This window comes from Acomys minous, assembly GCF_964271855.1.
Source record: "Acomys minous genome assembly, chromosome: 15".
Classification (NCBI taxonomy): domain Eukaryota; kingdom Metazoa; phylum Chordata; class Mammalia; order Rodentia; family Muridae; genus Acomys; species Acomys minous.
The window spans coordinates 42,576,386-42,594,772 of NC_140497.1; the positions used below are offsets into that span (position 1 = coordinate 42,576,386).

The 18,387-nt window shown below is 36.5% G+C and overlaps 1 protein-coding gene across 2 annotated transcripts in view; it reads left to right on the forward strand.

The window, feature by feature from the left end:
* The window catches only part of GPM6A (glycoprotein M6A), a 257,248-nt gene that overhangs the window by 235,487 nt on the left and 3,374 nt on the right, over positions 1 to 18,387 (forward strand). For both annotated transcript variants that reach the window (XM_084758357.1, XM_084758356.1), the window contains exons 3-6: positions 3,285 to 3,441; positions 8,472 to 8,625; positions 14,845 to 14,921; positions 15,428 to 15,493. In XM_084758357.1, the coding sequence (XP_084614483.1) occupies positions 3,285 to 3,441; positions 8,472 to 8,625; positions 14,845 to 14,921; positions 15,428 to 15,493 (454 nt within the window). The remainder of the gene's footprint in view (positions 1 to 3,284; positions 3,442 to 8,471; positions 8,626 to 14,844; positions 14,922 to 15,427; positions 15,494 to 18,387) is intronic.

Here is an 18,387-nt window from a genome sequence, read left to right on the forward strand (position 1 = left end):
TCACCACAAGAATGGTGATTTAGATTAGCTTTCTAGCATAGTCCATCTCATAGAAACAAAAAAACCAACCAACCAAACAAACAAAAAAAGAATTCTCATTGAAAGGAGCTGGGTTGGAGGGTAAGAATAAATTTGAGGTGTTCAATAAATATGGAGTGTCAGTCATGTAAAATTTAAAAGTTCCAGGAATCTTCTGTGCAAAATTGTAACATTTATGATTAACCATGCTATTATGGAAATGTAAGTCTAGTAAAAAAAATAAGTCATGTTCCTTTAGCTGAAATAAAAAATTACTAAATATGAATTTTGTGGATCACACCTGTCAGTGCTTCAAAGTGAGCTGTGGTAGTTTGAATAGGTTTGACCCCCATAGACTCATGTGTTTGAATGTTTGGCCCACAGGGAGTGTCACTATTAGGAGGTGTGACCTCGTTGGTGGAAGTGTGTCACTGTGGGGAGTGGGGTGGGATTTGCAGATTCCTGTGCTCATGCTCCACCCACTGTGGAAGGAGAGCCTCCTCCTGGCTGCCTAGGAAGACAATTCCCTCATGGCTGCCCTTGGATCAAGATGTAGAACTCTTGGCTCCTCCAGCATCATGTCTGTCTGCATGCTGTCATGCTTTCCCCCACGACGATAATGGACTAAACCTCTGAAACTGTAAGCCAGCCCCAGGCAAATGTACTCCTTTATAGGGTCTCTTCACAGCAATGAATCCCTTAGCTAAGACAATAATTTTACTGTAACTTTCAAAATCATCGATGGTGGTGTTTTTTCCTGAAACCAACAGCAAATGGAAAAGACACTTCTAATTTTCTATACCAAAGACTTCCGAACTTGCTTCCTGCTCAGTAATACATGGAATTCATGTGACTAGGAAGCAGTAGCCATCTCCTGCTTTTGAAAGTTGTTCACTTTCCAATTCAGAAGAGATATAACAGACTCTAGCATTATGGTCAAATCAGCGCATGCTAGTAAATGACTTGCAACCATGCATTAAACAATGTCAGCATTAGTCATTTACATTTAGATAAACAAATGGATGTTTACTGATACTGCCATAAAAACAAAAACTTTGTGCATTAGAATGTAGCAAAGGGGCTGTGGGTAGATGTAGAGAGCGTATTCATAATACATAAGGAGACCCTAAGTAGTTCAATCCCTAGCCCTAAAGAAAATAATAATGTGAAAGAGAAAAAAGAGGAGAGATTTTACACACGCACACACATACACACACACATGCACACACACACGCACACACACACGCACGCACACACCCACACACATCTCACACTCACACGTACTCTCCCATAGTTGCAAACTTAACAATTCTGGAATAAAGTTGTCGCCAGGGGAAATTTCTTAACCAAGACTGTATAGAAGGTTCAGCTATTTATCTCTTCCAGGTAGTGGACTGATGCCACATCATTCCAACTTGCTTCCATCTTCAGAATGATTTCTCCTCTTTTAAAAATTAAGTGGGGATCTTCTTAGGTCAAATCATAAGAATGTTAATTATGATGGCAATTGGGAATGTCAATGAAGATGAATAATTTTGTTGAAAGTGTTGTAAATCTATGCTTTACTTATCCAATCCATCCTTTGGTGTACGTCAATATTGATATTGTATTACAGGTAGAATGTCATATCCATATGACATATAAAGCATATAGTTAATACATTCCAAATATTATACTTGATCTATTCCTGACATTAAGTGGCAGAGAGCACTGAGTTGATGTCATCTCCACCCCTGCACTTGACTGGCATATTGTGTAACTCTGATCACATTGAGTGTAAGCCACTTACTGGTCCTGACAATGTATGAAAACAAGTTAGAGCCCTCTTCATCTACAGTACACCACTATGGCTATAGATATTTCTGTGATTTAAGAAGATCACAAATGGAACATAAACACAGTTTCAAAACCAAGAACAGTACATAGAAACTTAGTTCACAAACATGTTAATTCTTCTTTCTCAATTTCGTGAGCATTGGTCCCCTAAAACAGAGCTATCGGGTGACAGTATGTCATCTACCATCTACCGTCTAGCCTCTATCCATGCTTATCTCTAGCTATCATGTTTGCATCAGTCCTCTATGTGAATATGTTTATATTTCCTAAATATAATTTTAGTATTATTTAAATTTTTTTTGTAATTAGAAACCAACTATAAGAAAGGGTAATTACTGTTTTAAACCTGTCAGGAATTATGCTGTGGTTATTTTTGGCTCACTTATATTTAATATTAATTTGTATTTCTACAAAAGGGTTTGTTTGTAATTTATATGGAAAATTCTCTTCCTTCTCATTATTGGTACTATTATTGTGAGAAAATATTAGTGACAATTTATAATAGAAGTTAAATAAAATGCACTTAAAATTAGTGTAATGACAAAGTATGAAATTGATATAAGTTTATAAAAAATTAATATGTAACCTCCAAAATATTCATTATCCTTTTATATATTCAAGAGATTCACTATAGATATATGGATATAAATATGTATATATACATATGTAACTATATACCCATATTATAAATTTTCTTACTCCTACTACACTTAGCAAATTAATTTAAGCAACTTCTTCATTATCTACATAAGACTTCATTAATGCGATCAAAGAACAAGAGAGACTGTAGAGGACGAGGCAGAGATGTACATACATACAAAAAAACAGAAACAAACAAACAAACAAAACAAAACAAAAACCCTTGTTGGCAAGTATTAAACATGGCGGAACAAAATTTATAGGCAAACATTAGGAACATAAAAAAAACAAATGTTTTATAGTTCATCTACCATTATGAATACCAATTTTCTTTTGCTTTACTTTTATTTATCAAGAATTTCATTTAATATAGTATGTTCAGATCCAAGTCAATCCATCCCCTACTTCCTCCTCTGCAGTTCTTCTCCTGTCATCCTCTATTTTCCCCTCTTAACTTCATGTACTCTTCCTCTCTATTTTTTAATTTACTACTCACTGAGTCAGGTTAGTACTTCCTGCAGGTGTATGGGTACGGGGCCATATACTGAAGCCTGTGCAGCCTCTCAGAGGTCACATCCCTGAAGAAAAGTGACTTTGCCTCTCCCTCTAGCCACCAACTGCCAATAGCTGCTCCCTGATCCATGCTGAGACTTTGGATAGGTGATTTTGTGCATATTTTCTACCTACACTTCAAAAGGCCCGTGGACATGAGAGGATCAGTGTTTGAAAACAGGTGACAAAAAGTCACTGAACTAAATCACCTTGTGCCTTGGTTCTCTTTTCGTCTCCAGGATTGACATCTTTAAGTACGTGATCTATGGCATCGCAGCGGCTTTCTTCGTCTATGGCATTTTACTGATGGTGGAAGGGTTCTTTACGACTGGGGCCATCAAAGATCTCTATGGGGACTTCAAAATCACCACGTGCGGCCGATGCGTGAGCGCCTGGGTATGTCTTTTCTCTGCACTCAGCACGTAATGTGGGTTGATGTCAGGATCACGCAAATGTTTTTACTCACCTTAAGAGTTAGAGCTTTCTTTAACGCAGTAACATTTCCTTCAATGAGGACAGTCTTGGAACTTCATAGTAAGATTCCTAAGTTAATAGTATTTGTTGTGAAATATTGGTTTTAAATTCTCAAGTCATATGCATTGCAACTAATTTTGTTTGTAAAGGAGGCAACATATATTTCTTTTTTTACATTACGTTACCATAGAAAATAATTTAAAAATCCTTCCCCTAATCTATAAGTAATGCAGATGTGTGTACATTTCTGTCTTTCCTCTTAAACATATCTCCATGGTAAGCTAAATATTTAGGGGTAACTTAAAAAATCTTTTTTTAAAGTATATTCATTAGTTGATCTTGTCTTAAACCTTTATTGATGAGATGTTTAATTTTAAATCAGATCTATTTTCATAACATAGAACTAATGCACTTCAAAGCATGTATCGACTAATGCATGAAGGTAGTAAAAACCAAATATACCATTGAAGACAGTGTTGCATGTTTTATGCAGAACAGTTTTCCCACAATGAATCACTGAAGCACCCCTCCCTGCCTGGCCTTTCTTACTATTTTGCTGTGCCATACAAGAACATGTATTTAATTACAGCAAAAAAAAAAAAAAAAAAAAAAAAAGTAACAAAATGTAAGCAATTTGCAATAAGGACTAATAAATTAGTTTGTCTCACAGAAAAATTAAACATACCAGTGAGCAGCAACTCATTATATTGAGCAGCTTGTAATAGATTCTGAGATGCAACTTGGTTGAGTTGTGGGTACCTATTTCTGTCTGGGGGAACTCTTCCTGCAGTTCCTAACAGGTGACATAGACGAATGTGAGGAAAACTGAAATTTCAATAAAGTGACTTAAGGCACTAAATATGGATTGCCACCTAAATTCTTTGGATTGGTTATAAAATTTCAGGGATAGAGGAAATAATATGCATAAAGATCTGGGATTGATGTTAAAAGCATGTGTATTCAGTTCTTGATGACACTTAAACAATTTCTCTAGAAAAAGGCAAGTTTCTGACCTTGATTTAACATCTTTTTTATAAATAGTGTTTAATAAATGTAGAGACTGATGAGCTTCCTTATTGTTCAGACAACTCAGGACAGGGCTTCGTTGAGCCTTAGAAAGCAACTTCAGGCTTCTGAATCCTTGACAAAAATCAAGATCATTTTTAAAGTTCTATGACTATGATGCTACAGAAGTGTTAGGGTCTATTAACTGATCTCTGATGGCACAAAATGTCCCACCAGCAAGAAGACAGTTGCAGTCAATTGTGATGTTTCATTAAGAATTGGAAAACCATCACATAGTAAAATATAATCACGGAAGAATTTTCACATCTATGTACAGATAATTTTCTGCCTGTCATCCAAATATCTTAAAAGGAATCTCAAATACCTATTTTTAAAGTGAATCATGAACCACACTATTTTTCTACAATAGTAGCAATGTCATTAGTCATACCCAATGCTGCAGAAGGTTGGCAGCAGCTGCGTGGGCTGCCTTGGTGGCTATGCAGTCAGCCCACGAAGATGTGCCTGCCCACACTTGGGACACGTGCTGTGACAATCCAGGCTTGATCAAAGCTGAGCAGAAGCAGCAACAGTAATCTCTAGCCCACTAGAGAGTGAGGCCTGTAATTGTCATTGGAGGGGACAAACTCCTAGTTCCAAGAAATACAGCCAGCTCTACTAAGTCCTGTATGTAGGCTTCTTCCTTGGCCATTGTGTGCTGAGTCAGAGGAAGAAAGAAATTAGGTTCTCCATTTAGCTGTTACGTTCTTTTTTTTTAATCTTGCAATCTAGCTCACATTCCATGCATTAGCCTGCTCTACCTGCCTTCCTTAGCTTTGGAAGTGTCTGTGCTTTTGCAGATGTGTTAATGTCTTTATACTTGGAAAACTGAGTAATACTGAAGGTTGGAAGAAATGTTTCCTAGTCGCCAAGTGCAAAGTTTCCTGGGTGAACAGTAATAGAAATTTGTTGTGTTATCCCTGTTACTCAATAAAAACTAAAATGGTTAATAGCTGAAGCTTTACCACACCACTGCAATTAGCTTTAAAACTGCATTAGCTTTTCGATCACAGAGTGATGGTTGGTGTTCTCCTCACTTGGGAGAATGCTCTGGAAAGCACAGTTTGATTTGCATTGTTCCCTCATAAAACAACAAGACTAATACAAGCTCATTTCAACATTTCCAGGCTATCATTCAAAACTTAGTATGTGAGACACACCAAAAGGCAGAACCACGATGTTAATCTATGGGAGTGGAAATAACTACTTCATTGAGTCATCGTATGAGAGGTTATCATATTTTCAGTAATGTAATTTAGTTATATCATGAAATAAATGACATCAAATTGAATAAATCAAATATTGAGTATGTTTAAACATGCTCTTATTAAACTTAATAAATACAGAGTAATATGTTCACTTTTTTATTAATCTTCAAATAAAAACAAATTGCTTGTATTGCACCTGGGATGTACTTAATGTACCATATATTGAAATATTAAAATTTGTTATGGACTTTTGTATTCATAATTACAATGACACCACAGGTATCAAAATGTATCTATATACACTTATATTTACATCTTTAATCCAGACCCCTATAAGGTAATCGAAGTTTAAGATTTATTATATTATGTAAAATTGGCTACATTTGATTTTTGAGAATATATTTGCTCCAAAAGTAAAACAGAATAATCCAACCCTTAAAAGTGTACAGGCAACTGAACAAACTGGGAGCAGACTAGGTGGAACATGTTTTACTTGGGAGATGTTGGAAATTTTTTGTTGGACAAATGAGACACGGTACGTAAGGCTAGAATTGATACTAAACTCTCTATAATTTGTAGGGCAATCCATACAACAAATAATTATCTGGCCCAAATTTTAATAGTGCCAAATCTGAGAAGCTCTAATTCAGAAAGTTTGGTCTTATGCCTCTCTCATCCCTAATACTGGCTGCTTCTATTCCACTGCCATGTGTTTCTTATCATCTTAAAAAGCAAGCAAACAAACCCAAAAACATTCTATTTTGTGGAATCCAGTGGCAAATAGCAAAGAGGCCTTCACGTCCAGTAGACTCATGAGACCTATCTTAACCATAGAGCAGCGCTGCTTGAACTCTACACGCATTTGGTCACCTGCAGAGGTGTTTTAAATATAGTTATAGTTGCCACATAAAATGGCCTAAGCCTCTTTAGCTCTCAGATTACCCCAGGCCATCCTCACAATGAGGCTATGGCTAAAAAACACCCTATCGGCAACTATGCTCCTTCACAGTGCCTACATGGGACAACCACTTGCTTGGCAACGTGGCTCACCATTTTATGTCTTAGTCTTTTTATCTGAGATCCCGCTAAACAATGAGTAACACTTTCAGAAAAATATGTTGAAAACTTTCCAAGGACAGGAAGAAAACCAAAACAGAAAACCTGGGTTCAAAGCATAGAGATGACGTTTTTCTTGAATCATAGAGCCTTTTTTTTTTTTTAACACCTCCAAATCCCTGATTCAGGATATCATCTCACATTTCTTGTGCCTGGGACAAAACACTGTTCAGGAGAGCCTAAGCTCTGAACAATGGAAATGTTATGACATCAGGCCTCTGTCCTCCCAAAGGAGTTTTGATAATAGGACGTCTTCACAGAAGATGCTGTGTGATAGTTTCTTAAGCTTTTTTTCTGTTGTGATAAATGCACTTTGAATAAATTTTGCATATCCAAGAAGTTTTCACTATTTTAATTTCTCCCAATATGAAATTAAGTGTGCTTCACATATTCTATATGGACCTACTTAAGTAGAAACACACCATGAATAATAAAAGCAGGTTGATAGTTTGTCAGCTTCTTATAAGCCATTGCCTTTACTACATGTTTCATGCGTATCAGCTCATTGAAGCCTGGCTGGGGTGTATGATGTTTCTGTGGAGTGGTTTCCACAGTTTAAGGGTGGAAATAGAGGCCTGAAGTATATAGTCTAGCCTCAGACAAGGTTAAAATGATGATTTTTTAAAACAATATGCCATTATGTTTCCTTTTTGTGAAATAAAAGCGATATTTAGTTAGGGATGTAATGAATGAAATGCCATTGTTTAAATAATGAAAAGAGCCCCTCAAGATGACTTGGTGGGTAAAGCTGCTTGCATGAAAGTCTGACAACCAGCATTAAATCCCCGAAAGATGTTAATGGTTGGGAGACCAACTATATAAACTCGCCATCTGACCTTTATACATGGCCTTCAGCGTACCCACCCAACACTCACACACTCCCACATGATAATAATATCCAGCCTTTGATTAAAAATTGCATGAGAGAATAGATCTTCGTCTTTTATACTTGAACTAAATTTGGAAGATAATGCGCGATGTAGTAGGCAGAGCATTAATGTTAAAGTTGAAGAGATATTGTCATTTGAAATATGCTTTGATGCTTACCAGACATTTCTAGCTTTTTGTGTGAAAGCTTTATGGATTAGTCCTCATGTCACACAATATGGTGAGACACATCTATTACTGTACTTCAGCTTACACACTCCAAAAAGGGAAGGGAAAAAGCCACACAGAATAGGTAACTTGTCCCTTTTTTTGGTAGAGACAAAAAAAATATTGACCTCAAACAATCAACTTCATCTTAAGACTCAGAATTGTCTATATAGCCACATAGAATATTCTGTTCCTTTGCACAATAAACCTAGGAGAAAAAAAATTAGTTGATATAAAAGACCACTGTAGCTTTTATCAGAGTAATTAAATAGTTTTATTTTCCGAAAAAATAACTAAAAGACCACATTTTTTTAACATATAAATTCTCATATTATAATCCCTAATAATTCTTTTGAGTATTTATGTATCAGGGTTCTAAAAGCAGTTTGAATTGATTTTGGGGCTTGAGAGCAAAATTGTTTTGCAGTAGCTTACATGTTTTCCCTCTTCCTGTTTTTCCCACTGCAGTTCATCATGCTAACATACCTCTTCATGCTGGCCTGGCTGGGCGTCACGGCTTTCACCTCGCTGCCAGTGTACATGTATTTCAATCTGTGGACCATCTGCCGGAACACCACACTAGTGGAAGGAGCAAATCTCTGCTTGGACCTTCGTCAGTTTGGTAGGTAGATAGTGAGTGGGCCAATCTCAAAGGGAAAACATAACAAAACAAGACAAACAACAAACAAAAACCATTTTGAATAGCTGCCTCTAAAATACTGTATAGTATTTTGGAATCACCATGCACATTATCTCATAGATAAATTTATCCGACTAGGCATTTTGGGATAGTGTGTAAATTTAAATAGGTAGGAATCCAAGAGTGAATGGAAAGTCCTATCGTTATTGCATACATACACATTTACTTTTGAATATGCTGTCAAATTGCATTTCTGGAATTGGCAGGTCAAAATGGGTTTTCTTAATTTCAAAGCCTCTTTACAAATGTAATCTGATATCTGTGTCCTAATTTCATGGATCCATGATTAAATGTATAAATTGAGATACTAGTATAAAGATCACCAAGGAAGACATACTTCATTGTCCTCTAAGATGAGAAAGGACAACCTGGCATTGAAACTAATGAAGTTAAAGGATGCTAGAGAAGGAGAAAGAGGAAGAGAAGGAGGAGGAGAAGGAGGAGGAGGAGGAGGAGGAGGAGGAGGAGGAGGAGGAGGGGGAGGAAAATAATCCTTGTCTTGTTTTGGCTTTTTTGACATTTCAAAGATTACACCCTAGGCTTTGTGCATGTTAAGGCAAGTACCCTACCATATGTTATACTCTGGCCCTTATTTATTTTTGCTTAAGGCTTAAACCTCACATATCAATAATTATTATTCATACATACATAGTTTAATCATTTGTAATGTTAATTTCTAATGTCACATATTTATATATTTATGTTTTAATGTTTTATAATATTGTTTACACTTATAGTGCCAATACATACAAAGTAAATACTTGAATGAAAAAGAAATTGAAATTCACACAGAAGGTTGGAGAGATGGGTGAGACAGTAGTTAAAAGCACTAGCTGTTCTTCCAGTGGTTCTGGGTTCATTTTCAGCACATGTTGACTAGCAACTGCCTGTGAGTCCAGTTCCAGGGAATATGATGGCTTTTATGGCTTCTGAATGCACTGTAGGCAAATAATACTACATGGACATCCATGTAGATAATACAATTATATACATGAAGGAAAATATTTTAATGCACAGTTTTTCCCACTTAAATTTATTATAATTTATTAAGATAATATCTTGATTGTTATCCCCTCACTTGTATCTTCCCATTCCCACCTTCTCTCCCTCTTCTGCTCTATTCCCCTCCTAGACCTCTGACAGATGGGGACCTCCTCCCCCACCATATGACCACAGCCTATCAGCTCTCATCCAGATAGCCTGTTTCCCCTTCTGTGTGCTGCCTGGCATCCTCAACAAGGGAAAATGATCACAAGGGCATGAGAGTTCTGTCTGAGGCAGTCCCTTCTCTCCTCACAACCATGGAGAATGCATTGTCTATTAGCTAGATCTGAACGGGGGGGGGGGGGGGGGCGGGGTCTAGGTTTACTGCATCCATTGTCCTTTCCACAGTTATTTTTTCTTTTTAAAAAATATATATTTATTTATTTTACATATATAGGTACTTTGTCTGCATGCACATCAGAAGATGGCATCAGAAAGTTGTGAGCTGCCATGTGGTTGCTGAGAATTGAACTTGGGACCTTTGGAAGAGCAGTGAGTGCTCTTAACCACTGAGCCATCTCTCCAGCCCAGTCCACAGTTATTTTTTATATGTCATTTTCCAGCAGGATTTTCCCTTTGTGTAACTCATTCCTTATTTCTCATATGCCCAGGCTTCAATTGCTAAGGGTATTTGGATAATTCTTTATATACTATTCTTCGTGTTTTTTATGTCAAAATGTTGAATTCCCACAATTATATATTGTAGGCACTATTTTAATTTTCTTCTATACATAGCAAAACAGGATCATAGCCATTCCTAACTCCAGTTCTGGGGGAACTAATGCCTCTCCTGAGTTCCATGGGGCACACACACATAAATGTAGGTGAAAATGCCGATTAACATAAAATAAGTAGGATTTATTTCTTAAACCTAATTCATATTTGTCTATACACTACATAATGATTTCTACCAAAGCTTCATCACACCTCCGCATACTATGCATATTCTCTGGAGAATATATGAAGCTCTGTGAAGAGACTGTGGCCAGACCAACCGGATACAGTATGGCTAGGCTTTGCTACAGTGTAACTTCCACAGCTGTCCCTCTACCATCCTTCCAGATAGAGATCTGAGTCCCAGGGTATTGTGACAAAAATTTGGGGCCAGGAAGATGTGCTCTGTGTGTGAAGTTCTTGTCTAGAGGGACTATGAACTGTTGCCTTTGTTGAGGTTGTAGTCTAGAAATCAAGAGGCTTGGGACCAAGCACAAAGGAAAGCCACCACAGTAGACCACAGCCAAACAGGTGCATGAAATCCTAACCCTCAGTGATTCATTTCATTTTCCCACTCCTAAAATTGAAATTTGATTGTGATATAACTATCCTTTCATGGTTGATAGATAAGATACTGCATGACTAATTTAAGGTGGATTCCAGGTAACCAAATGATAATTTTAATAGATGTATAATCCATGATATTGCATGAGTTGTGATTATACAGATATTACCCATTCTTAATCGGAAATTCAAATTAAGCTGAGCCATTTTGAAGTTGTTTTCATTACACCTGTTAACATTATTCCTAAAACTTTATTTAGTGTTATAAAACTGCCACCACTGAATTGAATCCAAGGTGAGATGTCTTCCCTGAATGGGTCTGTGCTTTCCATATAACTTGACAGGTCCCATTCTTTTTATGGGAAATATTTTTCTCTCAGTGGCATGGTAAAATAAACTGTGTAAAGCCAGGGAGAACCAGAAGCCTTTAGCTCTAATAAACAAAGTGAAAAGAACACGCAGGAGGGAAGATAATCAACTATGTCTAACACTACTGACTACCAAAACAATGGGAAGAATGTAAATATAATGTATTTTGATGAAGCTCTACTCCGTTCTCTCTCCTCCCATAACACCTGCTATCATTTTTCCTTCCCAATTTCAGGTACTCTTTTTAAAGTTATTGCTTTGTGAAAATTATGTAATGTACTGTGGTCATATTTTCCTCCTTCTCAAACTCCTCTGATGTCCATCTCCCTTTTCTACCTACTCAACACAATGTCCTTTAAAAAACTTCCTAGTCCAGTTTGTGCTGACTATCTACTGTTGTGTGTATGGCCAGCTAGTAGGGCACGGTCAACTTACCAGGGTCCTTACCTAAACTAGACCTTCCTATGCCAGTAGCTATCAGTTTCCAATAGTTACTCAGGTAGGCATGGGGCTGGTTGCCTACCTCCCCTCTCCATCCTGGGCATTTTGTCTTCCTGAGATTGTGCAATGTAGGATGTCACTGTCACAACTTCCCTGAGTTCTAGAAAGTTTGTAAGACACAGAAGTAGCGATTATAAGGCAGTGGTGTTTTCTAGACACTATAGAGCACTTGTTCACAAACTCATAGTGCTTGTGACAACATGAACCTTTTTAAACCCTGAGATTCTATTTAGTGTCCCTACTCTGTGTGGCCATCCCCTAGAGCATGGGTGTCGTATCATAAACTATATTGAAAGAAACAACAACAACGTCCCTGACTTTCGCTCTACCAGCAGCCATCAAAATCACTAATAGCTCCTCATATAGGAGTGGACTTCCTGGGACCCATCCTTCAACCTTGGTAGGACCCTTCCTTCAACCATGATGGGATTTCTGACTGGCTTGGTATTCAGAGTGGTTTGTGCACATAGTCACAACCCCTTTGAGTTTAGGTATACAATATCTTGAATATCATTGTTTTACTCATAAATTAGTGACTTTTAATATTCATTAGAAAAGCTTGTTTTTTTTTTCAGTAGATAGAGATAAACACAGAGACACAATGTACAGGAAACAACATACTGCAGAGTGTTCAACCCTATATGCAATGTCTATATCACACCATGTCTGGGAGTAGAAAGATTGTAAGAGCCAGAGACAGTGGACAACTACGAGAATACAGTGTTTTCCATATACAACAGGGCCATTACACACATGAACTCACAGCAGTTGTAATAAGATGCACAATACCTGTGCAAGCTTAAAGCAGACAAAACATGAGTGTGGAGGTGAGGTATAAGACTAAAGTCCTTCCCCAGAAAAGAATAAAGTCCCATCCTTGGTTAAGGAGATATTGGCATCTTGTAGCCACTGAAAGAGGGATAGTAAGTTTTCTTTAAGGGAGTGGTCCCTGCTAGGTGTCCACATGCCAGTTTATGGCCATATTCCAAAAAATATGGCAGCATAAATTGGACTTGAGTTTAAAAGATAAATGAGGACACACATTTCAGTGGGGAGGGCTTCTTGGTGTAGTTGTCAGAAGGAGTTAATAAAATAAAATATATTATATGAAATTATCAAACATTTATTAAATTCTTAAAATAAACATAAGAATGTGTATGTATGTATATATACTAATATTAAGCAAGAGACATCATATGATAAAAGATTAGCTAGATATTGATATGCCTGTAACCTATCATATATTATTATTTCAAGCATATATGTATAGTGCTTCAGTAGTTCTCAAAAACAAAAAGCGAAAAACAAAACCAAAAAAATACCAAAGTTAATGTGAATGCAAATTACCTCCACACCCTAAAAGGAGATCTACTGTCAAGGAATAAAAGCAAGTGAGATGACTGAGAGGGTAGAAAGGTCTTGGCACAAATGCCTAAGAACCCGAGTTTTATCTCAGAAGCCATGTAAAGGTGGGAGAAGATAATCACCTTCACAATGCTTTCTGTAGGACATGCACTGTGGTACATGCACTGCATGCACACATGCTCTCATGCATGCGCACACACACACACACACATACACAAATCATACACACAATAATAAAAATGTCTACAATTAAGAGCCCAGGCTTATTAACTACTAATGCGGAGACAAAGAATGTTGTTGCAGGATATTTGATGCCATTTTGTGAATTGTAAAAACCTGTTTCTTGTTTCATGTGGTTTGGCCCTCACACACACCTTTAAAACAAGAACTTTCTTTTTATTGTAAATTGTGATTAGGTATGGCTTAGCTCTAGCATACATCTTTAATCCAAGAACTTCTGTATACAGGATTTAATAAAGTTAACTATAGGTAAAGAGGTAGAAAAGAAATCAGCTGTCAGAGATTAAGCAGGTTGGAGGAAGGTCAGTTGGATGCTTTCTCTGCCTCTCTGAGCTTGCAAATTTTCACCCCAGCATCTGGCTCCTTAGTCTTTATTGGTAAAATTGAATTATCTTGGAATTTCTTCATTATAACAACAGAATTTATTTTTATATATACATAGATTTGTACATACGTGTGGAGGCGAGAAGACACTCTTAATTGCCATTTTTCAATTTGTTTTTACTTTCTTTTGTCTCTGTATTTCAGACAGGCTAACTCACTGTTGACATCTGAAAAGTAGGTCAGGCTATCTTGTCAGTGTGTTCCAGGTCTCCCCTTTCCCATCTCCTCAGTGTCAACACACTCAGAGTTTTCTAATATGCATCCTGGGGAATTAAACTCAAATTATTATTTTGCTAGGCAATTTGTTTATGACTTAGCTGTTTCCCTATGTGCTTGCTGCAACACTCCAGACCTAAATTTAATAGATTCTATGCTGAAGAAGTGTTGCAGTCTAGAGATATGTGTATTTGAAAATACTTGCGGGTGATCCTGATGTAGTTCATCCATGAGTAAACAGGCAATTGTCAACATGAGTGAAGTAGCAACTTCTTTTTAATTCCTGCTTGCTAATAGCACTGTTTTTTTTAATATCAACATAACAAAGGGCACTTATGAGCAATATATCTTTGTAAACTAAGAAAAGCCTTGAATGAGCTCAACAAATTCAATCTACTTAGTGTACTCTGGAGCATAAGCACTAAAATAGTTGTAGTGCTTCCACTATCACATTGATCAACCAAAGCAATGAACTATTTACAATCAAATCTAAACAACCCAGTGAAAGGTTCAATTCACTTCTTATGAAAAAAGTGTTTTAAATTGCTGCATTAGTTTTATATCTCATATTCATAATTCTAGGCACAATTATTACAGATAATAAAAGTTGAGAAATATTTTTTCCATTATAGATGAGAAGAATTTAACATGAGAATTCCTGGGCTTTGAATAGCGAAACATTTTTTCCTTTGAGGTTCTTTTAAACTTAAATGTTGCTAGCCTATAATTGTCTATGTATTATAGGGATTGTGACAATTGGAGAGGAAAAGAAAATTTGTACGGTCTCTGAGAATTTCTTGAGGATGTGTGAATCTACTGAGGTGAGTATTTCTTGCACTCTAATTTTGTCAAAATTTTAGTATAAACTTTCCTATTTAATAATTTATTATAATTAAATATATTTTGATATTTTCCTATTGGAGATCATTTTGCTTGCAATTGTTTCATTCAGACTATGAGAGACCAAGTAGAAAAACTGTTTTGTATATTTAAATAAAGTTATTCTAAATGCTTGAGGTGTTCTGGAAACTCATTTGGCTGACGGTTGAAAATAATATATCATAACTTTATATTGCTATAAAATTACTAAAAATCCGTCAATTTAAATGGCATCTCCATCTTTCCAATGAAATGATAGTAAAATGCTTCAATTTTAATGATTTAAGTGATTTTAAAGGTAAATGCTATTGTTGATGAAATGCATGACTTGTTAATGATGTACTATGTTTCCTTTATATGCTAGTGGCCGTCCCAATCCTCTTCTCTCTGTAACTGACTTTTTTGTTTGTTTGTTTTTGTTGTTGTTGTTGTTGTTGTTGTTTTGCAGCTGAACATGACCTTCCACTTGTTTATTGTGGCACTTGCTGGAGCTGGAGCAGCAGTTATTGCTATGGTAAGCCCCTTACAGCGCAACGGTTGACTTAACTTGATTTATAACCTATTTGCTTGAATACATAATTTGTTTCTCATATGATTTCCTTATAAAATGCTATTGTCTGCTTAATAGGAGAGGGGTCTGGGTATGTGTGTCACTGGTTAGTGGCACTGGTTGCTCTTTCAGAAGAATTGGGCTCAATTCCTAGCATGCCCTGAGTAGCTCACACCTGGGGATCTGACAGCTCACTCTGGTCTCCACACACCAGTCAGCCACATGGTACACATACATACAGACAGAACACTCATACACATAAAATAAAAATAAGTCTGATATTTAAATAAAGGGAAACATTTAAAAATATATTTAATGATGTGTTTGGTGGTAGGTGGCACCTTGCCATAGTGAATGTATGAAAGTAAGGAGACTGTTTCGGGGAGTGTTTTCTCCTTTCTACCATGTAAGTCGAGGGATTTGAACTTCAGTCACCAGGCTGCAATCTCTTACTTGCTGAGCCATCTCACTGGTCCTAAAACTTTTATTTTGAGTACAAAGGGTGTAGAAGATGGTGTAAAAATGTTAAACATTCTTTTGTGGTTAATTCCTTCTGGCAATCGTCATTTTAACTCTCTGATTGACAACAGTATTTCTGACTTCTCCACTTTGATAATAGATTAGGTCTTCGGCAGCAGGGTTAACATGCTACCACTACTGTTTCTGGATCTAAGAACATATTTCTTTAAGTTTTCATCCATTTAAAGTACTTAAATGATGCATGTACACAATCACATTCAATATTTATAGCAACAGTTCTTCACACCATCTCATTATGTGCCCACTATACTATCTATCATTATTACTTCCCTAAAATAGTTGAGAAAATTCAGATAATGCTGTTCTCTCAAAATACTGATGGCGTCATCTGTAATTGAAAGCAAGGATTTGTAGTACAATTTAATACAGCTGGGGATATGACACCTTATTGTGATCTCCACATAGCAGTCATTCATGCGGTACACAAACATGCAGACAAAACACTCACACACATAAAGTAAAAATAAATTCATTTTTTAAATAGAAGAGAAAGTTTGAAAAATGTATTTGTTGATTTATCTGGGTGTGGGTAGCAGGTATACCATAGTGTACGTAGGAAAAGTGAGTATAGGTTCGGGGAATGTTTTCAGTCTTTCTACCATGTAGACTGTGGAGATTTATATTTTATATTTGTGTAACTTAATACAAGGAGTTATTATATTAAAATCTGCAACTTCTCCACTCCATTGTTTTGTAGCCATATTAGGAAGGACCACATCCTAGCAGAATCGTCCCAATATGACAGTTGTGTACTTCACCCTGGGAAGGGAGCAAGAACATGCCATCAGGGTTACACTTCTCCCCGGCTTCAGAGCTAGACAGACTGGGCTTTCTTTTCATTATTTTACTCATATATGGTCAATAAATTATATAAATACAGTAAAATAATATGATGCTTAGCAATTTAGGGATAATACTTTCTCATATAACAAAGAGGAAGATTTCAGACATTTGAAATTGCATACCTTGGCAATTGCTTTGAATGGCCCTTTATTCTTTTGGTATAAGTTATTTACTTTTAGAAACTGACATAAATTCAATATATTTATCTCATGGAGAGATTTGGCAATCTAAGCAATGTGGAATTACTAAGTTAAAGTTAACGAACGTTTATATTACCTAATTTGCTCTCTGTGGTGAAAGGCAAATCTAGTTACTAAGTGATTTTCAAGGAAACACATTTTTAACTATATTACCACTTTAGAGAGTAGACATGCTTATCATATATGTCTCATATCCAGTAACTTCTGTGTCCTTTGAACTGTACCTCCCCATACTCTCCTTAAACCCTTGGCCATTTCTACTTTCTACTTTCTGCTGTGTATACAGTGATGCGGTTTTTTCTTTGTGGTACTGGCTGTATCTAAATATATAATCCAAGTGTTAGACCAGTAACAGAATTTTCTTCTTTTATTAGACAGTATTGTTTCTTTGTGAATTTTATGATCAAAATTCCACATAAACTCTAGCACCTGGAAATTTCCTCCCCCACGGCCCCCCACTCCCCACCCCCCACCCCCCCCACACACACTGACAGTGCTTAAACTTTCATTATGTGAGAGCCATAGCGTAGAATGCAGGAATATTATCTATGGCACTTTTTCTCAAGGGGCTTACTGCTAATACTAAAACAAAATGTAAAACTTCAAAAGAAATAGAATGTTCTAATAGATGAGAAATGAGATTATATTTTTTTCTACATTTTGAGGTCACAAAAATTAGAAGCAGAAGCTATCGGTACAGTTCAGTGGAGGAATGCTTGCCTAGCATGTGCCAGACCTTAAATTGATCACCAACATTACAATTAACTAATATTTTGCTATAAATTAACTATGTAAATATATGATAATTTCATTATTCAGAATGGTTTTATTATGTATGTAAATATGTACTTTTCTAGGATCAGTTGACCTCATGTATTGTTTTCCTTTAATAATGTTTTTATTGAAATAGAATTACATCACTTTCTACTATACTTTCCTTACTATATCCCCTCCCAGTTATCCTCCCTCAAATTCCTCCCATGCCCCCTATCTTAGTTAATTTTCTATTGGAATGGCAAAACATCATGACCAAGGCTACTTATGAAAGAAAGCATTTAATTTGGGGCCTCACATTTCCTGGAGGTTAGAGTACATGACTGCCATGACAATTATGGCAGCAGGCAGGCAGGCAGGCATGGCATTGGAGTAGTAGATAAGAGCTTACATCTGATCCATAGGAAGAAAGGAGAGAGAGAGAGAGAGAGAGAGAGAGAGAGAGAGAGAAAGAGAGAGAGAGAGAGAGAGAGAGAGAGAGAGAGAGAGAGAGAGAGAGAA